Source organism: Heterodontus francisci, unplaced genomic scaffold (assembly GCF_036365525.1).
Source record: "Heterodontus francisci isolate sHetFra1 unplaced genomic scaffold, sHetFra1.hap1 HAP1_SCAFFOLD_484, whole genome shotgun sequence".
NCBI classification, from domain to species: Eukaryota; Metazoa; Chordata; class Chondrichthyes; order Heterodontiformes; family Heterodontidae; genus Heterodontus; species Heterodontus francisci.
Genome location: NW_027141664.1, coordinates 589,716 through 614,625, shown reverse-complemented (window position 1 = coordinate 614,625; position 24,910 = coordinate 589,716). Strand labels below are relative to the sequence as shown.

Here is a 24,910-nt window from a genome sequence, read left to right as displayed (position 1 = left end):
ACTCAAGAAGCTCGATGCCATCCAGGACAAAGAAGCCCACTTGATTGGCACACCATCCACAAACATTCACTCCCTCCACCACCACCACACAGTGGCAGCAGTGTGTACCATCTACAAGATGCACTACAAGGCTCCTTCGACAGCACCTTCCAAACCCGCAACCTCTACCATCTAGAAGGACAAGGGCAGCAGGTGCATGGGAACACCACCACCTGCAAGTTCCCCTCCAAGTCACACACCATCCTGACTTGGAACTATATCGCCGTCCCTTCACTGTCGCTGGGTCAAAATCCTGGCACTCCCTTCCTAACAGCACTGTGGTTGTACCTACACCCCAAGGCAGCGGTTCAAGAGGGCAGCTCACCACCACCTTCTCAACGGATGGGCAACAAATGCTGGTCTAGCCAGCGATGCCCACATCCCCCGAATGAATAAAAAAAAATAGCATTGGCCTCACCAGCGACATCCTTGTCCTGAGAATACATTTAAAAATCGTAAATTTACATCATTACATTTGGTGAATGAAACATTGATCATGACTCCTTCCTCCACCAGCAATCATATCTTAGGAAAAGAAAATCAAAACACAAGAGATTGTTTCAGTTTATTTTATGGAGAAAATCTTGCTACTATTGTAGAGTTCTTTGATTCTGTACATTTCCCAACTTTATAATGGTCATCTGTTGCAAGTTACAAGGGAATGAAAGATGTATGAAGGTACAGAACAGAGTGGAAGGAGCTGGAAGGGTAGGTGGGAAGGGGGAGGCTTTGCTGGTAGAAGAGCAAGGATTGGCTCTGTGTTCATTAGCCTCTTGCCTTGCACTTCAAGTCAGCCAGCTTCAGGCTGCTCAGGGTCCTGTTCTTATTCCTGTGGGGTGAAGCACACTTCAGCGTTCCAAAGGGAGATAGGTTTGCTTTACTGTTGGAAAGCCACTGGAGAAAAGTCTTCATTCTGCAGTCACATGACCAAGGGTTGTCATGCAAGAAAATCTCCCGGAGACCTGGAAATATGGATAAGTACAAGCATTGATCAGAAAGGGCAGGCCTCTAGACATCTTTATCAGGCCTTACAATTTGCAAACACTTTCATGCCTTCATACATTTAGCACCCCTAAATAGCCAGATTGATCCCTAACTCTTAGAAACCTGCTCCAACTGTAGTTGTTTCAATGCACTGTGCCATGCAAGTGAAATCACCGTTCATCAATGTCTTTAATATGCAGTTTGTGATGGAATTCTCTCCACTTGCCTGGATGGGTGCAGCTCCAACAACACTCAAGAAGCTCAACACCATCCAGGACAAATCAGCCTGCCTGAGTGTCACCCCATCTACAAACTTTCACTCCCTCCACCACCAACGCACAGTGGCAGCAGTGTGTAACATCTACAAGATGCACTGCAGCAATGCACCAAGGCTCCTCAGACAGCACCTTCCAAACCAAGTTCCCCTCCAAGTCACACACCACCCTGACTTGGAACTATATTGCCATTCCTTCACTGTTGCTGGGTCAAAATCCTGGAACTCCCTTCCTAACAGCACTGTGGGTGTACCTACACCACATGGACTGCAGTGGTTCAAGAAGGCAGCTCACCACCACCTTCTCAAGGGCAATTAGGGATGGGCAATAAATGCTGGCCTGGCCAGTGACACCCACATCCGGTGAATGAATTAAGAAAAAAGTTTGCATGCAAGTGTTTAAAGTCTGCTTCTACACAATCTGCAATTTCCCTCATAACCAGCCTGAATCATAAAGTCAATGGCCGTTATCAGCAGCAAACTCCAGACAAAGTGCTAACTACCCGAATAAACTAATCTAACCCAAGAGCCAATGTCTCCAATAAGCTGTTCTGAAGAAGGGTCACTGACCTGAAACGTTAACTCTGCTTCTTTCTCCACAGATGCTGCCAGACCTGCTGAGTATTTCCAGCATTTCTTGTTTTTATTTCAGATTTCCAACATCTGCAGTATTTTGCTTTTATCTCCAATAATCAGCTTGGCTGTACCTATTACATTACATCATATTTACAGCACAGAAACAGGCTATTCAGCCCAACAAGCCCATGTCAGTGTTTATGCAGCACACGAGCCTATTCCCACCTCCCTTTGTCTCACTCTATCAGCAAATCCTTCCTTTCTCCCTCATTTATCTGTTTAGCTTCCCTTCAAATGCGTTTATACTATTCACCTCAACTACTCAATGTAGTAGCGAGTTCCCCATTCTCACCACTCTCTGGTTAAAGAATTATCTATCTATTGATTATTAATGTAACTTCTGATATTTCTCTCTGCCTGTTGGTCCCACTATCATATGGTGTGGGCTGCATCCCCAGGAAGTCCACTATAGCCAAGGGTTCTCCATTATGCCTACGTAAACTGGAAACAGCAAAATTACAGAATGTAACTGAACACTGCAACCCCTCACAAGGCAATGGGCTGCATCACACATCACAGCAGTGTACAGTAATAAAATCCTAACAATGGGAATCTCATTAAGCAAAGCTCATTACCCTTTCTAGCCAACTCATTATTTCCAAATCGGAGCAAAGGAACATCGAGAGGCTATTTTTCCCTTCAAGCCTGTCCATCATTCAGTTTATCATGGTTGATCTGTACCCTAACTCCAAGTGCCTGCCTTGGTTCCGTCATGCTGAATACACTTGCCTAATAAAAATCTATCAATCTTGGTTTTGAAATTTCCAATTGACTGCCAGTCCCAACAGCTTTCTTTCATGACTGTCCTTTGTGGAAACAAACACATTCTCACATCACCCCCTGACCAACTAGCTGTAATTCCACAGCCATGCCTCCCTGCTCTTTGTTTTTCTTTTGGAACTCAATGCAGTTCCACCATTGCAGTGACAGAGGTGTTCAGTAAAAGCAGTTAATGCACTCACACCAGGTAACATTCTCGATATGTCAAATAACATGGCTGTGACGAGTTTTGATGAAATAAAGCTTGATGTACAATATCAGTCGCATATTCCTCGACAAGTTCCCTTCAGCAAAATTGTAAGTTTTTAAAACGTGCATTTTAGAAGCTTATTCATTATGTGAAATTAGTTTGGGAACAAGTGCTAAACAAATACACCTGTAATTATTCTCAGAAAGCACCGGCTCATCTTAAAGCTTTGCTGCCTCAAATTTGTGCACAACTGATCTGCCTCCAGTTGATTTTTCTGTCTGATCTGATTGGTCTGACATAGAATAGAATCATAGAATTGTTAACAGCACAGAAGGAAGGCATTCGAGCCATCGTGTCCATGCTGGCTCTCTGCAAGAGCAATTTAGCTAGCCCCACACCGCACCTTTTCCCCATGGCCCTGCAAATTTTTCTGTTTAGATCATTATCCAATTCCCTTTTGAAAGCCAAGATTGAATCTGCCTCCACCATACTCTCAAACAGTGTATTCCAGATCTTAAGCACTTGCTGTATAAAAAGGTTTTTACTCATATTGCCATCGGTTCTTTTGCCAATCACCTTAAATTGGTCCTTGGACCTTCTACCTACTCCCCTCATGATTTTGAACACCTCTATCAAATCTCCTGTCAACCTTCTCTCCACAAAGGAGAGCAACCCTAGTTTTTCCAACCTAGCCATGAAACTGAAGTCCCTCATCCCCAGAACCATTCTCGTCAATCTTTTCTGCAGCCTCTCTAATGCCTTAACATCCTTTTTAAAGTGCAGTGCCCAGAATTGAACACAGTCCTCCAGTTGAGGCTGAGCTAGTGTTTTATACAGGTTCACCATAACTTCCTTGCTTTTGTTCTTGATGCCTCTATTCATAAGGCCCAAGATCCAGTATGCCTTTTTAACCACTTTCTCAACCTGCCCTGCCACCTTCAATGACTTGTGCACATACAACCCCTTTATTTCATATTTTTTTTATTCATTCATGGGATGTGGGCATCATTGGCTAGGACTGCATTTATTGCCCATCCCTAATTGCCCTTGAGAAGGTGGTGGTGAGCTGCCTTCTTGAACCGCTGCAGTCCATTTGGGGTAGGTATACCCACAGTGCTGTTAGGAAGGGAGTTCCAGGATTTTGACCCAGCGACAGTGAAGGAACGGCGATATAGTTCCAAGTCAGGATGGTGTGTGACTTGGAGGGGAACTTGCAGGTGGTGGTGTTCCCATGCATTTGCTGCCCTTGACCTTCTTGTTGGCAGAGGTCGCAGGTTTGGAAGATGCTGTCTAAGGAGCCTTGGTGCATTGCTGCAGTGCATCTTGTAGATGGTACACACTGCTGCCACTGTGCGTCGGTGGTGGAGGGAGTGAATGTTTGTAGATGGGGTGCCAATCAAGCGGGCTGCTTTGTCCTGGATGGTGTTGAGCTTCTTGAGTGTTGTTGGAGCTGCACCCATCCAGGCAAGTAGAGAGTATTCCATCACACTCCTGACTTGTGCCTTGTAGATGGTGGACAGGCTTTGGGAAGTCAGGAGGTGAGTTACTCGCCACAGGATTCCTAGCCTCTGACCTGCTCTTGTAGCCACGGTATTTATATGGCTACTTTAGTTCAGTTTCTGGTCAATGCTAACCGCCAGGATGTTGATAGTGGGGGATTCAGCGATGGTAATGCCATTGAATGTCAAGGGAAGATGGTTAGATTCTCTCTTGTTTGAATTGGTCATTGCCTGGCACTTGTGTGGCGCGAATGTTACTTGCCACTTATCAGCCCAAGCCTGGATATTGTCCAGGTCTTGCTGCATTTCTACACGGACTGCTTCAGTATCTGAGGAGTCACAAATGGTGCTGAACATTGTGCAATCATCAGAGAACTTCCCCACTTCTGACCTTATGATTGAAGGAAGGTCATTAATGAAGTCATTATGGGGAGGTGGTGGCGTAGTGGTACTGTCACTGGACTAGTAACCCAGAAACCCAGGTATTGCTCTGGGGACATGGGTTCGAATCCCACCGCAGAAGAAGGTGGAATTAGAATTCAATTAATAAATCTGGAATTTAAAGCTAGTCTAATGATGGCCATGAAACCATTGTCGATTGTTGTAAATACCCATTTTGTTCACCAGTGTCATTTAGGGAAGGAAATCTGCTGTCCTTACCTGGTCTGGCCGACATGTGACTCTGGATCCACAGCAATGTGGTTGACTCTTACATGCCCTCGAAATGGCCTCGCAAGCCACTCAGTTCAAGGGCAATTAGGGATGGACAGTAAATGCTGGCCCGGCCTGCGACGCCCACATCCCATGAATGAATAAAAAAAAACAGTGGAAGATGGTTGGGCCTAGGACACTCCCCTGAGGAACTCCTGCAGTGATGTCCTGGAGCTCAGATGATTGACCTCCAACAACCACAACCATCTTCCTTTGCGCTAGGTATGACTCCAGCCAGCAGAGGGTTTTCCCCGATTCCCATTGACTCCAGTTTTGCGAAGGCTCCTTGATGCCAGACTTGGTGAAATGCTGACTTGATTTCAAGGTCAGTCACTCTCACCTCACCTCTTGAGCTCAGCTCTTTTGTCCATGTTTGAACCAAGGCTGTTATGAGGTCAGGAGCTGAGTGGCTCTGGCGGAACCCAAACTGAGCGTCACTGAGCAGGTTATTGCTGAGCAAGTGCCGCTTGATGGCACTGTCGAAGACACCTTCCATCACTTTACTGATGATCAAGAGTAGACTGATGGGGCGGTAATTGGCCGGGTTGGACTTGTCCTGCTTTTTGTGTACAGGACATACCTGGGCAATTTTCCAGGTTGCCAGGTAGATTCCATTGTTGTAGCTGTACTGGAACAACTTGGCTAGGGGCACGGCTAGTTCTGGAGCACAAGTCTTCAGTACTATTGCTAGGGCCCATAGCCTTTGCAGTATCCAGTGCCTTCAATCGTTTCTTGATATCACGTGGAGTGAATCGAATTGGCTGAAGTCTGGCATCTGTGATGCTGGGGACTTCAGGAGAAGGCTGAGATGGATCATCAACTTGGCACTTCTGGCTGAAGATTGTTGCAAATCCTACAGCCTTATCTTTTGCACTGATGTGCTGGGCTCCCCCATCATTGAGGATGGGGATATTTGTGAAGCCTCCTCCTCATTATTCTTCCCACAATGTTTCAATTTACTCTTCTCTGTATTAAATTTCATCTATCATTTGTCTGCCCATTCCACCTGTCTGTCTCCTTTTGAAGTCTATCACTATCTTCGTCACAGTTCACAATACTTCCAAGTTTTGTGTCATCTGCAGATTTTGAAATAGTGCCCTGAACACCCATGTCTGGTCATTAATATCGATCAGGAAATGCATTGTTCCTAACACAAACCTGTGTGGAACCCCACTATATACCTTCCTCCAGTCTGAAAAGCAACCAATCACCACTACTCTCTGTTTCCTGTCACTCAGCCAACTTCATATCAAAGCTGCTACTGTCCTTTTTATTCCATGGGCATCCAGTTGATCTTTCTGACAGATGTGATCGGGCGGACAGCCTCCAGTTGATCTTTCTGACTGATCTGATTGATCGTACCGCCTCCAGTTGATCTTTCTGACTGATCTGATTGGTCAGACAGCCTCCAGTTGATCTTTCTGACTGATGTGATTGATCGTACAGCCTCCAGTTGATCTTTCTGACTGATCTGATTGGTCAGACAGCCTCCAGTTGATCTTTCTGACTGATCTGATTGGTCAGACAGCCTCCAGTTGATCTTTCTGACTGATCTGATTGATCGTACAGCCTCCAGTTGATCTTTCTGACAGATGTGATCGGGCGGACAGCCTCCAGTTGATCTTTCTGACTGATCTGATTGATCGTACAGCCTCCAGTTGATCTTTCTGACTGATCTGATTGGTCAGACAGCCTCCAGTTGATCTTTCTGACTGATGTGATTGGTCGTAAAGCCTCCAGTTGATCTTTCTGACTGATCTGATTGGTCAGACAGCCTCCAGTTGATCTTTCTGACTGATGTGATTGGTCGTACAGCCTCCAGTCGATCTTTCTGACTGATCTGACTGGTCAGACAGCCTCCAGTTGATCTTTCTGACTGATCTGATTGGTCAGACAGTCTCCAGTTGATCTTTCTGACTGATCTGATTGGTCGTACAGCCTCCAGTTGATCTTCTGACTGATCTGATTGGTCGGACAGCCTCCAGTTGATCTTTCTGACTGATCTGATTGTCAGACAGTCTCCAGTTGATCTTTCTGACTGATCAGATTGGTCGTACAGCCTCCAGTTGATCTTCTGACTGAACTGATTGGTCGGACAGCCTCCAGTTGATCTTTCTGACTGAGCAGATTGGTCCGACAGCCTCCAGTTGATCTTTCTGACTGATCAGATTGGTCGTACAGCCTCCAGTTGATCTTCTGACTGATCTGATTGGTCGGACAGCCTCCAGTTGATCTTTCTGACTGATCTGATTGGTCAGACAGCCTCCAGTTGATCTTTCTGACTGATCTGATTGGTCAGACAGTCTCCAGTTAATCTTTCTGACTGATCTGATTGGTCGTACAGCCTCCAGTTGATCTTTCTGACTGATCTGATTGGTCGGACAGCCTCCAGTTGATCTTTCTGACTGATCTGATTGGTCGTACAGCCTCCAGTTGATCTTTCTGACTGATCTGATTGTCAGACAGTCTCCAGTTGATCTTTCTGACTGATCTGATTGTCAGACAGTCTCCAGTTGATCTTTCTGACTGATCAGATTGGTCGTACAGCCTCCAGTTGATCTTCTGACTGAACTGATTGGTCGGACAGCCTCCAGTTGATCTTTCTGACTGAGCAGATTGGTCCGACAGCCTCCAGTTGATCTTTCTAACTGATCTGATTGGTCGGACAGCCCCCAGTTGATCCTTCTGACTGATGTGATTGTATTGGTCAGACAGCCTCCAGTTGATCTATCTGAGTGATCTGATTGGTCGGAAAGCCTCCAGTTGATCTTTCTGACAGAACTGATTTGTCGGACAGCCTCCAGTTGATCTTTCTGACAGAACTAATTGGTCGGACAGCCTCCAGTTGATCCTTCTGACTGATGTGATTGTATTGGTCAGACAGTCTCCAGTTGATCTATCTGAGTGATCTGATTGGTCGGAAAGCCTCCAGTTGATCTTTCTGACTGATGTGATTGGATTGGTCGGACAGCCTCCAGTTGATCGTTCTGACTGATGTGATTGGATTGGTCAGACAGCCTCCTGTTGATCTTTCTGACTGATGTGATTGGTCGGACAGCCTCCAGTTGATCTTTCTGACTGATGTGATTGGTCGGACAGCCTCCAGTTGATCTTTCTGACGGACCTGATTGGTCGGACAGCCTCCAGTTGATCTATCGGACTGATCTGATTGGACCGACAGTCTCCAGTTGATCTTTGTGACTGATCAGATTGGTCGGACAGCCTCCAGTTGATCTTTCTGACTGATCTGATTGGTCCGACAGCTTCCAGTTGATCTTTCTGACAGAACTGATTGGTCGGACAGCCTCCAGTTGATCTATCTGAGTGATCTGATTGGTCAGACAGCTTCCAGTTGATCTATCTGAGTGATCTGATTGGTCAGACAGCCTCCAGTTGATCTTTCTGACTGACCTGATTGGTAAGACAGCCTCCAGTTGATCTTTCTGACTGATGTGATTGGTCGGACAGCCTCCAGTTGATCTTTCTGACTGATGTGATTGGTCGGACACCCTCTAGTTGATCTATGAATGATCTGATTGGTCAGACAGCCTCCAGTTGATCTATCTGAGTGATCTGATTGGTTGGACATCTTCCAGTTGATCTATCTGAGTGATCTGATTGGTCAGACAGCCTCCAGTTGATCTTTCTGACTGATGTGATTGGATTGGTCGGACAGCCTCCAGTTAATCTTTCTGACTGATCTGATTGGTTGGACATCTTCCAGTTGATCTATCTGAGTGATCTGATTGGTCAGACAGCCTCCAGTTGATCTTTCTGACTGATGTGATTGATCGGACAGCCTTCAGTTGATCTTTCTTACTGATGTGATTGGATTGGTCAGACAGCCTCCAGTTGATCTTTCTGACTGATGTGATTGGTCGGACAGCCTCCAGTTGATCTTTCTGACTGATCAAATTGGTCGTAAAGCCTCCAGTTGATCTTTCTGACTGATCTGATTGGTCGGACAGCCTCCAGTTGATCTTTCTGACTGATCTGATTGGTCGGACAGCCTCTAGTTGATCTATCTGAGTGATCTGATTGGTCAGACAGCCTCCAGTTGATCTATCTGAGTGATCTGATTGGTCGGACAGCCTCCAGTTGATCTTTCTGACTGATGTGATTGGATTGGTCGGACAGCCTCCAGTTAATCTTTCTGACTGATCTGATTGGTTGGACATCTTCCAGTTGATCTATCTGAGTGATCTGATTGGTCAGACAGCCTCCAGTTGATCTTTCTGACTGATGTGATTGATCGGACAGCCTCCAGTTAATCTTTCTGACTGATCTGATTGGTTGGACATCTTCCAGTTGATCTATCTGAGTGATCTGATTGGTCAGACAGCCTCCAGTTGATCTTTCTGACTGATGTGATTGGTCAGACAGCCTCCAGTTGATCTTTCTGACTGATGTGATTGATTGGACAGCCTCCAGTTAATCTTTCTGACTGATCTGATTGGTTGGACATCTTCCAGTTGATCTATCTGAGTGATCTGATTGGTCAGACAGCCTCCAGTTGATCTTTCTGACTGATGTGATTGGTCAGACAGCCTCCAGTTGATCTTTCTGACTGATCAAATTGGTCGTAAAGCCTCCAGTTGATCTGTCTGACTGATGTGATTGGCCGTCAGCCTCCAGTTGATCTTTCTGACTGATCTGATTGGTCGTACAGCCTCTAGTTGATCTTTCTGACTGATGTGATTGGCCGTCAGCCTCTAGTTGATCTTTCTGACTGATGTGATTGGCCGTCAGCCTCCAGTTTTTTTTTTAGATATACAGCACTGAAACAGGCCCTTTGGCCCACCGAGTCTGTGCCGACCGTCAACCACCCATTTATACTAATCCTACACTAATCCCATATTCCTACCACATCCCCACCTGTCCCTATATTTCCCTACCACCTATCTATACTAGGGGCAATTTATAATGGCCAATTTACCTACCAACCTGCAAGTCTTTGGCATGTGGGAGGAAACCGGAGCACCCGGAGGAAACCCACGCAGACACAGGGAGAACTTGCAAACTCCGCACAGGCAGTACCCAGAATTGAACCTGGGTTGCTGGAGCTGTGAGGCTGCGGTGCTAACCACTGCGCCACTGTGCCGCCCACAAGTTGATCTTTCTGACTGATCTGATTGGTCGTACAGCCTCCAGTTGATCTTTCTGACTGATCAGATTGGTCAGACAGCCTCCAGTTGATTTTTCTGACTGATCTGATTGGTCAGACAGCCTCCAGTTGCTCTTTCTGACTGTTGTGATTGGTCGGACAGTCTCCAGTTGATCTTTCTGACTGATCTGATTGGTCAGACAGCCTCCAGTTGATTTTTCTGACTGATCTGATTGGTCAGACAGCCTCCAGTTGCTCTTTCTGACTGATGTGATTGGTCGGACAGTCTCCAGTTGATCTTTCTGACTGACCTGATTGGTCGGACAGCCTCCAGTTGATCTTTCTGACTGATCTGATTGGTCGGACAGCCTCCAGTTAATCTTTCTGACTGATCTGATTGGTTGGACAGCTTCCAGTTGATCTTTCTGACTGATCTGATTGGTCAGACAGTCTCCAGTTAATCTTTCTGACTGATATGATTGGTCGGACAGTCTCCAGTTGATCTTTCTGACTGATCTGATTGGTCAGACAGCCTCCAGTTGATTTTTCTGACTGATCTGATTGGTCGTACAGCCTCCAGTTAATCTTTCTGACTGATATGATTGGTCGGACAGTCTCCAGTTGATTTTTCTGACTGATCTGATTGGTCAGACAGCCTCCAGTTAATCTTTCTGACTGATCTGATTGGTCGGACAGCCTCCAGTTGATTTTTCTGACTGATCTGATTGGTCAGACAGCCTCCAGTTAATCTTTCTGACTGATCTGATTGGTCAGACAGCCTCCAGTTGATTTTTCTGACTGATCTGATTGGTCAGACAGCCTCCAGTTGCTCTTTCTGACTGATCTGATTGATAAGCCTCTAACACTAATGGAAAGTCTGGCACAGGAAGTGAAAAGCTGATGTGAACAATGTTTACTTGCATTAACACCTTTAATGTAGTAAAACTTCCCAAGGCACTTTACAGGAGCGATTATTAAACAAAATTTAACATCGAGCCACATGAGAAGATATTAGGACAGGTGATCAAAATCCTGGACAAAGAGGTAAGATTTAAGGAGCATCTGAAAGGGGGAGGGAGGTGCTGAGAGGCAATGAGGTTGAAGGAGGGATTCCGGAGCTTGGGGCCGAGAATATAGAAAGCACTGTCACCAATGGTGGGGCAAGAGGTGTAAATTAAATGAGTCAGATATCTGGGAGGAGACTTAATTAACTGATGCTTGGCATGTAGGAGTTAAGGAAACAAAGTAGCTGCACCCAGAGGCTTTGCCAAGCAGTATTTGAGGACTGAAGCTTTGGTGTCAGCTGTGGCTCATTGGTCATACTTTCATCGATTCAGTTATACCTATTCTGGGATCAAGTCCAATTCTGGACAGTTGTGCACATAATCTAGGCTGACACTACATTAAAGCAAAGAAAGAGCGCTGCACGTCAGAGGGTCAGTACTGAGGGAGCGCTGCACGTCAGACGGTCAGTACTGAGGGAGTGCTGCACTGTCAGAGGGTCAGTACTGAGGGAGCGCTGCACGTCAGACGGTCAGTACTGAGGGAGTGCTGCACTGTCAGAGGGTCAGTACTGAGGGAGTGCTGCACTGTCAGAGGGTCAGTACTGAGGGAGTGCTGCACTGTCGGAGGGTCAGTACTCAGGGAGCGCTGCACTGTCGGAGGGTCAGTACTGAGGGAGCGCTGCACGTCAGAGGGTCAGTACTGAGGGAGTGCTGCACTGTCGGAGGGTCAGTACTCAGGGAGCGCTGCACGTCAGAGGGTCAGTACTGAGGGAGTGCTGCACTGTCGGAGGGTCAGTACTGAGGGAGTGCTGCACTGTCGGGGGGTCAGTACTGAGGGAGTGCTGCACTGTCGGAGGGTCAGTACTCAGGGAGCGCTGCACTGTCGGGGGGTCAGTACTGAGGGAGCGCTGCACTGTCGGAGGGTCAGTACTCAGGGAGCGCTGCACTATCGGAGGGTCAGTACTGAGGGAGTGATGCACTGTCGGAGGGTCAGTACTGAGGGAGTGCTGCACTGTCGGAAGGCCAGTACTGAGGGAGCGCTGCACTGTTGGAGGGACAGTACTGAGGGAGTGCTGCACTGTCAGAGGGCCAGTACTGAGGGAGTGCTGCACTGTCAGAGGGTTAGTACTGAGGGACTGCTGCACTGTCAGAGGGTCAGTACAGAGGGAGTGCTGCACTGTTGGCGGGACAGTACTGAGGGAGTGCTGCAGTGTCAGAGGGCCAGTACTGAGGGAGTGCTGCACTGTCAGAGGGTCAGTACTGAGGGAGTGCTGCACTGTCAGAGGGTCAGTACTGAGGGAGTGCTGCACTGTCAGAGGGTCAGTACTGAGGGAGTGCTGCACTGTCAGAGGTGCAGTACTGAGGGAGTGCTACACTGTCAGAGGGTCAGTACTGAGGGAGTGCTGCACTGTCAGAGGTGCAGTACTGAGGGAGTGCTACACTGTCAGAGGGTTAGTACTGAGGGAGTGCTGCACTGTCAGAGGTGCAGTACTGAGGGAGTGCTACACTGTCACAGGGTCAGTACTGAGGGAGTGCTGCACTGTCACAGGGTCAGTACTGAGGGAGTGCTGCACTGTCAGAGTGTCAGTACTGAGGGAGTGCTACACTGTCAGAGGGTCAGTACTGAGGGAGTGCTACACTGTCAGAGGGTCAGTACTGAGGGAGTGCTGCACTGTCAGAGGTGCAGTACTGAGGGAGTGCTACACTGTCAGAGGGTCAGTACTGAGGGAGTACTACACTGTCAGAGGGTCAGTACTGAGGGAGTGCTGCACTGTCAGAGTTGCAGTACTGAGGGAGTGCTACACTGTCAGAGGGTCAGTACTGAGGGAGTGCTGCACTGTCAGAGTGTCAGTACTGAAGGAGTGCTGCACTGTCAGAGGGTCAGTACTGAGGGAGTGCTGCACTGTCAGAGGGTCAGTACTGAGGGAGTGCTGCACTGTCTGAGGGTCAGTACTGAGGGAGTGCTACACTGTCAGAGGGTCAGTACTGAGGGAGTGCTGCACTGACAGAGGTTCAATACTGAGGGAGTGCTGCACTGACAGAGGTTCAATACTGAGGGAGTGCTGCACTGTCAGAGGGTCAGTACTGAGGGAGTGCTGCACTGTCAGAGGGTCAGTACTGAGGGAGTGCTGCACTGTCAGAGGTGCAGTACTGAGGGAGTGCTACACTGTCGGAGGGTCAGTCCTGAGGGAGTGCTGCACTGTCAGAGGGTCAGTACTGAGGGAGTGCTGCACTGTCTGAGGGTCAGTACTGAGGGAGTGCTGCACTGTCGGAGGTGCCATCCTTTGGAAGAGATGTTGAAACCGAGTCCCTCTGCCCTCATAAGCAGGTATAAAAGATCCCATGGTACAATTCTGATGATGAGCAGTGGAGTTCTCCTTGGCATTCTGGTCGATATTTTTTCTTTCACCTGTGGAATATCTGGTCCTTTTCAGAGTGCTGTTTGTGGGACCTTGCTGTGTTTGTTTTATTCTTTCATGGTGTGTCAGTGTCGCTGGCGACCCCAGCACTTGTTCCCCATCCCTAATTGCCCTTGAACTGAGTGGCTTTCCCAGCCATTTCAGAGGACAGTTCAAAGTCAACCACATTGCTGTGGGTCTGGAGTCACATGTAGGCCAGACCAGGAAAGGACAGCAGATTTCCTTCCCTAAAAGGCAGTAGTGAACCAGATGGTTTTTTTTATGACAATCAAAAGCTTCATGGCACCATTACTGAGAGGAGCTCACAATTCCAGGTATTTTTAATTAATTCATTAAACTTATGAACTAATTGGAGTTAAATTCCACCAGTTGCTGTGGTGGGATTTGAACCCATGTCCCCAGGGCATTAGGCTGGGCCTCTGGATTATTCTCGCGACATTCCCACTACAGCACTGTCTCTCTTGTGGGCAAATTGGCTGCTGCAATTCCTGCAATACAACAGTGGCTACACTTCAAAAGGCACTGCATTGGTAGAAAAGCACTTCTGGACCTCCTGCAGTTGTGAAAGTTTTTAACATTCAAGTTTTTCTCTCTTTGTATGCCTGTTTGTCTGTCTGTCTGTACTGCTTTTGTTTGTTCCTTCTCAGTGAGTCTTTAGAAAGAGACCATGAGGCTGACGGAAGTGTTCTTACCTGTTAACTGTAAGAGTGATGTCCCATCAATAGATTTCAGCCTGTTACCACTCAGAGCAAGCTGAGTAAGTTTGGGTGTGTGTTTGAAGATATCTTTCAGAAGTTTGCCAAAACCATTATTTCTCATGTACAACTCCTGTAAATTGCCTAAACCTTCAAAGCTGGCAGCATTGATGGTGCTCAGCAAGTTGTTGTCCAAAACCAACATCTGCAGGCTACCAAGTGGCTTAAAGGTTCCTGGCGGGATGTCGGTAATGCTGTTGTGATCCAGATTGAGGAAGTAAAGCTTGCCAAGGCCTGTAAAGGACTTGCTAGACATCTTCTGGATCTTGTTGAAGGCCAAGTCCATGATCCTGAGGGCAGTCAGAGCCTGGAAGACCTTGGGCGGCAGTGACGTGATGTCATTTAGTGGCATGTCCAAATCAGACAGGTTGTGGAGGCCAGAAAACGCCCCAGGCTTGATGGAACTGAAGCGATTTTGGCCTAGCATCAGGAAGCGAAGCCTAGACAGACCCTGAAAGGCCTTGCGGGGAAGCTTGGTGAGTTGGTTGCCGTGGAGATTAACCAGTATCAGTTGGCTGGCACCAGAGAAAGCCTGAGGATGGATTGACCTGATGGCATTGTGCTCAAAATTGATGCTCTCAACATACGGCATTCCTTGAAGGAGATTAGCTGGAAGAGTTTGCAGGAGGTTCTGACCTTTTAAAAAGAACCACGCATTAGGTCAGAGCAGATCAGAATATCACTCTGAGAGCAGTGTGCTTCTGACATACCATTGCTGACATATCTTACTGAACATCATCCATCCACACAACATGAACAACCTGCATTTATATAGCACCTTTAACATTGTAAAATGTGAACATACATACGAACTAGGAGCAGGAGTAGGCCATTCACCCCTCGCGCCTGCTCCTCCATTCTATAAGATCATAGCTAATCTGTTTGTGGTCTCAACTCCACTTTCCTGCCTACCCCCGATAACCTTTGTCCCCCTGGTTTGTCAAGAATCTGTCTACCTCTGCCTTAAAAACATTCAATGACCCTACCTCCCCTGCTCTCCAAGGAAGAGAGTTCCACAGACTCACGACCCTCTGAGAGAAAAAATTCTCTTCAGCTCTGTATTAAATGCGAGGCCCCTTATTTTTAAACGGTGCCCCCTAGTTTTAGTCTCTCCCACAAGGGAAAGCATCCTTTCTGTGTCCACCCTGTCAAGTGCCATTATATGTTTTAATAAGATCACCTCTCATTCTTCTAAACTCCAATGAACACAGACCCAACCTTTCCTCATAAGATAACCCTCTCATCCCAGGAATCGGACAAGTGAATCTTCTCTGAACTGCTTCCAACGCAATTATATCCTTTGTTACAGAAGGAGACCAAAACTGTACACAATACTCTAGACGTGGTCTCACTGTAGCAAAGCATCTCTACTTTTATATTCCATTCCCCTTGAAATACATTACAACATTGCATTTGCCTTCTTAATCACTTGCTCTACTTGCATACTAATATTTTGTGTTTCATGTACTAGGATACCCAGATCCCTCTGCATCTCGGAGTTTTGTAATCTCTCTCAATTTAAATAATATGTTGCTTTTCTATTCTTCTGGCCAAAGTGGACAAGTTCACACTTTCTTACGTTACGCTCCTTCTGCCAAATCTTTTCCCACTCACTTAACCTATCTATATCCCTATGCAGACTCCTTATGTCCTCTTCACAACTTACTCTCCTACATATCTTTGTGTCATCAGCAAATTTAGCAACCATACATTCTGTCCTTTCATCAAAGTCTTTGATATAGATTGTAAATAGTTGAGGCCTCAGCACTGATCCCTGTGGCACTCCACTAGTTACAGCTTGCTAACCTGAAAATGACTCATTTATGCCTATGCTCTGTTTCCTATTAGCTAACCATCCTCTATCCATGCTAATATGCTAGCCCCTATACCAAGGGCTCTTATTTTGTTTGGTAACTTTTGATGTGGCACCTTGTCAAATGCTTTCTGGAAATCCAGGTACACCACATCCACAAGTTCCCCTTTATCCACGTTGCTTGTTACTTCCTCAAAGAACTCTAATAAATTAGTCAAACACGATTTCCCTTTCACAAAACCGTATTGATTCTGCCCGATTGCATTGAGATTTTCTAAATGACCTGCTCTCACCTCCTTACTAATAGATTCCAGCATTTTCCCTGTGACAGATGGTAAGCTAATAGGCCTGTAGTTTCCTGTTTTCTGTCTTCCTCCTTTTTTGAATAGCAGAGTTACATTCACTATTTTCCAATCTAATGGGAACTTTCCAGAATCTGGGGAATTTTGAAAAATTAAAACCAATGCCACTTCTTTTAAGGCCTTAGGATGAAGTCCATCAGGACCTGGGGACTTAGCAGCTTTTAGTTCTAATAATTACCGCCGTACCCATTCACAGAATCACAGAATAATACAGTGCAGAAGAGGCCCTTCGGCCCATCGAGTCTGCACCGATGCATTAAAACACCTGATCTGTCTACCTAATCCCATTTTCCAGCACTTGGCCCATAGCCTTGAATGTTATGACGTGCCAAGTGCTCATCCAGGTACTTTTTAAAGGTTGTGAGGCAACCTGCATCTACCACCCTCCCAGGCAGGGCATTCCAGACCGTCACCACCCTCTGGGAAAAAAAGTTCTTCCTCAAGACATGATTTCATGTTTGCACTTGCTGCTGTTCAATATTCAGTCCGTTAACACCTCATCTGTACTAATGCTTTGTCTTTCAACACACCATTAACATATTGTTTGCCTTTGCTCCATGACCTTTTGGTCAGCTATGTGGCCTTGTCCAATCTGCACCTTCTCCTTTGTTATCTCTTGCCCCACCCCCACCTCACTTGCTTATAACCTGTGACATTTCTAATATTTGTCAGTTCCGAAGAAGGGTCACTGACCCGAAACGTTAACTCTGCTTCTCTTTCCACAGATGCTGCCAGACCTGCTGAGTGGTTCCAGCACTTCTTGTTTTTATTTCAGATTTTCAGCATCCGCAGTATTTTGCTTTTAAATAAGAACAGGAGTAGACCATATGGCCCATCGAGCCTGCTCCGCCATTCAATACGATCATGGCTGATCTTAGGATTCAACTCCACTTTCCCGCCCGCTCACCATATCCCTTGATTCCCTGAGAGACCAAAAATCTATCTATCCCAGCCTTAAATGTATTCAATGATGGAGCATCCAAACCCTCTGGGGTAGAGAATTCCAAAGATTTACAGCCCTTTGAGTGAAGTAATTTCTCCTCATCACGTAAATGATTGGCTCCTTATGCTGAGTCTGTGCCCCCGTGTTTTAGATTCCCCAACCAGCAGAAATAATCTCTCAACCCCTCTAGAATCTTATATGTTTCAATGAGATCACCTCTCATTCTTCTAAACTCCAGAGAATAAAGGCCCAATTTACTTAGCCTCTCATCATAGGACAACCCCCTCAACCCAGGGACCAATCTAGTGAACCTTCGCTGCACTGCCTCCAATGCAAGTATATTCTTTCTTAAATGTGGAGACCAAAATGGCACACAGTACTCCAGATGTGGTCTCACCAAAACACTGCACAATTGTAGCAGTACTTCCTTATTCCTGTACTCCAATCGCCTTGCAATAAAGACCAACAGGCCATTTGCCTTCCTAATTGCTTGTTTAACCTGCATGTTAACTTTCTCCTTGTACAAGCACATCCAAGTCTCTTTGAACATCAACACTTACACGTTTCACACCTTGTAAAATTATTCTTCTTTCTATTATTACGACCAAAGTGCATAACTTCACTTTCCTACATTATACTCCATCTGCCATCTTGTTACCCACTCACTTAATCTGTCTATATAGCTTCCCATGTTTAACTCTACTGTAAACTTACAATAAATTCAACATATTGAAGACTCACTGTTTAAATGTGTATTTCTATATTTAACATGCACGCACAGTTACCCAACTGTTTGGATAAGTCTCTGCCTCCTGGTTACTCTTGGACAATCATCAGTGTGATGGGGATCCCATCTGACTCAATGCCTTTGGAGAAGGTGCAGAAGGGATTTACTAAAATGGTACAAGGGACTTCAATTATGTGGGGAGACTGGAGAAGCTGGGGCTGTTCCCCTTAGAGCAGGGAAGACTTGACAGAGGTGTTCAAAACCATGCAGGGTTTCGGTGGAGTAACTAAGGAGAAAGTTTCCACTGGTAGGAGGGTGAGTAACTAGAAGATACAGAATTAAAGTAATTGGCATAAGAACCAGAGGGGAGACAAGGAGACATTTATTTCACACAGTGAGTTGTTGTGATCTGGAATGTGCTGCCTGAAAGGGCGGTGGAAGCAGATTCAACAGCAACTTTCAAAAGGGAATTGGATAGATACTTGAAGAGGAAAGATTTGTTGGGCTGTGGGGAAAGAGTAGGGGATGGTACTAATTGGATATCTCTTTCAAAGAGCTAGCACAGGCATGATGGACCAAATGATCTCCTTCTGTGCATGATTGTATGACTTGCACTTTGAGCTTCTTCACTTTGAGTAAGTCAGGAACATTCTGGGGGGAATTTTATGCTGGCGTCGGGAGAAATCGATACTGAGGTCCCTGCATCGCCTCTTTTCCGGAAGGCCCGCTGAATTTAGTGCCTATTAGGCACTTCAGTGGACAGCGGCAGACCTTCCATAGGATTTAGGACCCCATCATCGGAAGTCCCGCCCTCAGAGAGCTGCCGGCCAATCAGAGGTTGTCAGCTGCAGCGCTACCGTGGAGGTGGTGGTTTCTGCTAGAGATGACCATCCTGGAGGCTGAGGATCATCACTGGACTCAGGCCCCAGGTAGGGCAGGGTGGGAGGGGTCTCGCGGGGTGGAGGTTGCGGGGGGTGGTGGGGGGTGGTAGTCGGCATCAAGGGCAGGGGGGTGTCCGTCAGCGGGCCCTCCCTTCCCAATATCAAGTCTCTCGTTCAAAGGCACATTGTGCCCACACCCCTGGAGCTGGGAAGCAGCCTGCATGGTTTTCTGTGCCGTGCTTCCTGTGCGGTGACAGGGCCACCGGCTGCACAGGTAATTGTGCCTCGGTGGGAAGAGGCCCTTAATTGGGGGTTAATTACCCAGTTAAGGGCCTCAATTGGCGGCAGGGCGAGAAGGCTGTTCACAGGATTCCCCCAGACTAAACTTCAACAAAGGTGGGATGGTGGCAGGAACACCCCCTCTTCCCCCCCCAACCCCCGCCCGCCTCGCCACCATCCCACCTGATTTTATCACCCACCCCCAAACCCACCGCGTTTGAGAGCATAAAATTCCACCCTCTCAGCTATTCAGTCAGGGGGTACAATAAATAAGGCCTATTGTTGAACTGCTCCAGGACACACTAAACTGGTACAGCCACCCACTGTCAGTCAGCCTACCTGTGTGTGAGACTAACCACACACTGCAAGATCCAATAACAATACGTACCCATCCTCAGAACCCAGGAATCTTCAGGCAGCTTTGCAGGCATTGCCTTCAGGCCCTGTTTATAACAGTCCACCTCCGTGCGATTGATGGGTGGTTTCCGGCGACAGCTGCACTCCTTAGGGCATCGTCCTGCTAATGCCTGACACACACAAAGAACGGCCCAGAGCAGGCACTGCTTGACAGCCATTCTCCTACAAAGCTGAATGAGAGAAAAGAAAACAAAGACAGAAGTTGATGTGTTTATTTGACTTTCAGGGAAAGGTATGTGTCTGACTCACCACATTATCCTGTGGGTATAGAGAAAGAGAGAGACTGCTGCACACCCACTGGGGTCTCCTTACAATGCTAAAAGAAAGAATTTGCATTTAATAGGACATCCCATAGTATTTTACTGTCTATAAAGTACCTGTTTTGATGTGTAGTCACTGCTGTAATGTAGGAAATGCAGCAGCCAATTTCTGCACAGCAAGCCCCCACAAACAGCATAATAACCACATATGATTTTGGTTGAGGGATAAATATTGACCAAGGCATCGGGGAGAACTCCCCTGCTCTTCTTCAAAATAATGGTGTGGGATTTTTCATGTCCATCTTCGAGGACAGGTGGGGCCTCAGTTTAGCATCTTATCCAAGAGACAGCACCTCCACCAGTGCAGCACTCCGAGTGTCATCCTAAATTATACACTCAAGTCTCTGGAGTGGGACTGAGAGGTGAGAGAGCTACCAACTGAGTCACAGTTAACACATAATGTAGCAGCCCCTCTTCCCACAGTGAGATCCTACAGAGCAATGAACTGAATGATGTGATCATCTCTTTCTGGTGGTTTGATTGAGGATACTGGGGAGAACTCACTGCTCTTCTTTCAAAAGTCCTGTGGGATAGCCCTGCATCACTTATCGAACAGGCAGAGTGGACCTCAGCTTAACATCTAATTAGAAAGACACAGCTCTCTCTCAATCATAGTCATAGAGAGATACAGCACTGAAACAGGCCCTTCAGCCCACCAAGTCTGTGCCGAAAATCAACCACCCATTTATACTAATCCTACATTAATCCCATATTCCCTACCCTCCCTCAATTCTCCTACAGCCTACCTACACTAGGGGCAATTTACAATGGCCAATTTATCTATCAACCTGCAAGTCTTTGGCTGTGGGAGGAAACCAGAGCACCCGGCAGAAACCCACACGGTCGCAGGGAGAACTTGCAAACTCCACACAGGCAGTGCCCAGAACCGAACCCGGGTCACTGGAGCTGTGAGGCTGCGGTGCTAACCACTGCGCCACTGTGTGAAGAACGGCCACTATATCGCTGATCAAAACCTACTGCTGGCAATCTGTATCAAATTAAAGCCAGCAGTGATAAACCAGCCAGTAACAACTGTCAAGGTGAAAGTGTTTGAAACCCAGACAGGGAATTCAAATTGCTACAAACTGCAGAGTAACAGGTTTCACTCCTAGAAACATTACATACCAGACCTGAGGCTGCGACACGTTGCTATGGCAGCATTTTACTAAACACTAAAATACACACAAATATATTTCCTGGATCAAATTTCAGAATTCAAACAGTGTGAATCTTAAACCTCGAAGAATTTTAGAGATTGAAAATAGCCTGGTTGTTTTCCATATGTTGCTTGAAAAATAAAACCAAGTAATATGTTTAAAAAAAAACTGCACTGCCAGAAATAAACCCCATACCTTATACAGAACAGTAGCCTCCAGGTTTGTTTTCTCTCGCTCTCAACAGAGGTGGTTCCAATGAGCAGTAGGACTGATCCTTTTCACACTACAGTAACATGGGTTCCAGTTGTATGTGGCATCTGGACTGAATGCTCAGTCTATTCAAGCCCACTGCCACAAGCAAAGTAAGAGGGCAGGATTCTCCAGTAGTGACATTGCTCAGGGGGAGCAGGGAACGACTGCAGATATCGCAGCATCGAAATGACTTTAGACTGAGGAAATCTAGAAATGGTGAACAGTGGGGCTTTTTGCTAGTGCACACCACCAGGCTCTTTGACACAGCTGTGTAAGAATGATCTTTCCACGACCACAGATAAGGAGACAGATGTGACTCAGAGCAGAAGAACGGGGCCTAAGGGGATGAATGAATGGTGCGCCAGACAGTTTATTGACATCGGACAGCACTGTGGTTAGCGTGAGCTTTTGGCTCAGGGTTAGATAGTTTGCTTGTGTCTATAGAGGACAGTGGAGTTCATTCTGTGAAAAAATACAGCTGGAAAATATTCAGCATTACATCAGGCTGGGAATCGGGACAAACCGTCAGACTCTACCGCAGAATCTGTACAGAGGCCAGGTCTGATCTACAAATATGTAACAATCAGGCTGTGTGGACTCTTGAGTTTGTAGTTTGATATTAGGAACTGAGGCCTATCTAACTCACCTTCTACCATCCTGGTAATCGCATGATAAAACTACAGTGGAGTTGTTGATTAATCACAACAATCAATCTCTATCAGTTAGTTTACAACAGACTCACACGTGGGGTGTGGAGTTTTGGGAATATCGATCCAAAGTCACCTATTCCTCCCAAACAGGCTACACTTACCACACATCAGGACTCAAATTATTCATATACTGGATACCAAAATGTTACTTTCTGAAAGAAACCTCTAATTGGCATTTGATGATTGAATATGGAAGGAGAAGGATCATGGATTGTGTCTGGCGAGTGACGTGAGGCTGTGCAGAATAAGCTGTCAGTTTTGATGTGAAAGTGTGTGAACTGGTCAAGCAGGTGCCATGTTTGGAAGTAGGACTGGGCCACATTAACCCCCACTGCTATTTAAAAGTTAAAAGCAAAAGGGGATCATTGTCAACTTTACCACTCAGGCAGTAAACCATTTGGTGACAGACCACCACTGTTGGAGAAACCGCTGGAGTAAATAACCCACTCTGTGTTTTTGACAGGCAGTTGAACCAAAGCAGCAGCACGTGGTGGAGGCCCAGGAAGCCCTGAAGATTGCCAAGGAGAATCTTAGAAAGAAGCACGAAAGTCTGAGGCTGGTAGGACACCACTGAAAATTCCCTTCCTCCCCTCCTCCTCCTCTGTGGCCACACACCATCCTGACTTGGAACTATATCGCCGTTCCTTCACTGTCACTGGGTCAAAATCCTGGAGCTCCCTTCCTAACAGCACTGTGGGTATACCTACCCCACATGGACTGCAGCGGTTCAAGAAGGCAGCTCACCACCACCTTCTCAAGGGCAATTAGTGATGGGCAATAAATGCTGGCCTGGCCTGGCCAGCGATGCCCACATCCCATGAATGAATAAAAAAAAACTAACTTACACTGGCCATGAAATTCTACAGGTCCCAGCAACCCTCTGCTGCCCCAGTGATTGTCACCAGGGACAGAATCACAGTCAGACTCCAACATGCACACACATAAGCACATACATACACATACACACAGATATACACCTAAAACACGTACATAGAAACAAACACATACATTCACACTCATATATACACATGCACATAAGCATTCATATGCACACAGATATACACACACACAGACACACTCAAAGACACATATAAATACTTACATATACTGTTACGACCAGGTGAGAAAGGGGTCTAAGGTTCCCTCTCAGCCTTCACCTGGTCTTACCGTAACAGGGTTTAATTTTAAACACGCTGTGTTTTTAGCTCCCCCTTGGTGAATCCTTGTTCACTGCTTTCCAATTATAAGGCAAAGAAACCAGCACAAACAGACTTTCTTAGGTTTAAAGAAGAAAAGTTGAAATTTATTAAACTTAAACTCTATTTCGGTTAGCACCTACGGATACATGATGCACCCACACTAGCATGCATACGCGACACACGCAAGCAGATAGAGACAGAAAAGAGCAGAAGAAAATAAAGTGGAAAAGTCTGAGGCAATCTCTGAAGAGGGTTTTTGTTACGGTTCTTCGAGCTCACTATAGAGTCCTTGATTGTAGGTAGATCTTGCTCTTCGAAGGGGCCCAACATTCTTCTTAAACCTTGTTCGCTGCAGGAGACCTTTCTCTCTTGGGGTTCATGGGTCTTCAGTGGATTTGGAGTTCCGTGAGAAAGAGAGGGAGAGCCAGGCCTAAGATATCTTCTTCAGTCCAGGAGCATACTGCAGTCTCTCTGTTCAAAACTCTTTGTACAATTCAGAAAAACCAGGTTGCCAAGCAGGCTAGTCACGTGACCAGCTGGTCTGACCACGTCTGTTTGTGGATTCGGCTATCCCAGCAGTCATCCTGAAATTTGAGCTCCCTTACCTTCAATGTCTGGTGTTCAAAGTCCATTGTGGGTTAATTTGGAGAGGGGAAGTTAATCCTTTTGTCTCCACAAGCACTGTCTGTTAATATGCAAATGTCTTTCCAGCCAAGGGCCTGGTGATTTTTTTTAAACAGTCCTTTCTTCACGTCAACAGTTTTCAAATCAATGTTTATGTGACAAAATTAATGTGCCTCGTTCTTGGCAGTTGTGGGGTCTGCATGACAATACACAAACTCAAATACATATATACATATATATATATATACACACAAACACACATAAACACACATATATACACACGTATAAACACATACATATACACATGCACACGCAGACACATGCACACACATACATATACACACACACACACAGACACATATATACATATATACACACACATATAATCACATATGTATAAACATACTCAAACACATACATATGCACCCCGTAACTGCTGCCTTCCGTGTTGTTTCAGTCGCTGTGAGGCAACTATGGAGTGACCTCTCCATGGCGCATGCCTGGGCAAATTTATGGAGGTTGAGAGTTGCCCAGTCGTCAAAACCCCCCTCTCGGCCTTTCTGGTGGGGTCCAAAGGAGTGCAGGACACGACGTTTGGCACCAGTATGGCTGCAGGAACTGCCGGAAACATGCCAAAGGTGACACATGACCGCCTACGGGGTTCCGCTCCGGATTTTCTGTTAGGGTTTACTCCCTTAGCCTTGGTCTCTCCCGAGACGCCCACAAGGCAGTGGGGTTGTTGGGGCCCCTACACAGGTGTAGGATGGTGCCGGTGGGAGGAGGGGATGCAAGGGGGAGGGGTAGAGGGAGGAGGGGGGGGTGCAGGGGAA

The 24,910-nt window shown here is 46.5% G+C and overlaps 2 protein-coding genes across 2 annotated transcripts in view; one reads left to right on the top strand and one right to left on the bottom strand.

Moving 5' to 3' along the window:
• The window catches only part of LOC137364330 (dynein axonemal heavy chain 6-like), a 1,069,890-nt gene that overhangs the window by 528,232 nt on the left and 516,748 nt on the right, over positions 1 to 24,910 (top strand). Inside the window, exon 15 of the mRNA XM_068027612.1 lies at positions 22,721 to 22,816. Within this exon, the coding sequence (XP_067883713.1) occupies positions 22,721 to 22,816 (96 nt within the window). The remainder of the gene's footprint in view (positions 1 to 22,720; positions 22,817 to 24,910) is intronic.
• Positions 621 to 19,986, bottom strand: si:dkey-1j5.4 (leucine-rich repeat-containing protein 15). The gene is made up of 3 exons (XM_068027610.1): positions 19,790 to 19,986; positions 14,334 to 15,032; positions 621 to 1,001 (listed from the first exon to the last, which is right to left on the bottom strand). The coding sequence occupies exons 1-3, from the start codon at positions 19,974 to 19,976 to the stop codon at positions 805 to 807; spliced, it is 1,083 nt and encodes a 360-aa protein (XP_067883711.1). The 5' UTR covers positions 19,977 to 19,986; the 3' UTR covers positions 621 to 804.

Excerpts from the sequence above, each read along its gene's own strand:
- si:dkey-1j5.4 (XM_068027610.1), bottom strand. The coding sequence starts at position 19,976 with ATGGCTGTCAAGCAGTGCCTGCTCTGGGCCGTTCTTTGTGTGTGTCAG. Across the intron at positions 15,033-19,789 it reads TTCCTGGGTTCTGAGGATGG|GTCAGAACCTCCTGCAAACT; the intron begins GTACGTATTGTT and ends TCTTTTTAAAAG. Across the intron at positions 1,002-14,333 it reads ATCACTCTTACAGTTAACAG|GTCTCCGGGAGATTTTCTTG; the intron begins GTAAGAACACTT and ends CCATATTTCCAG.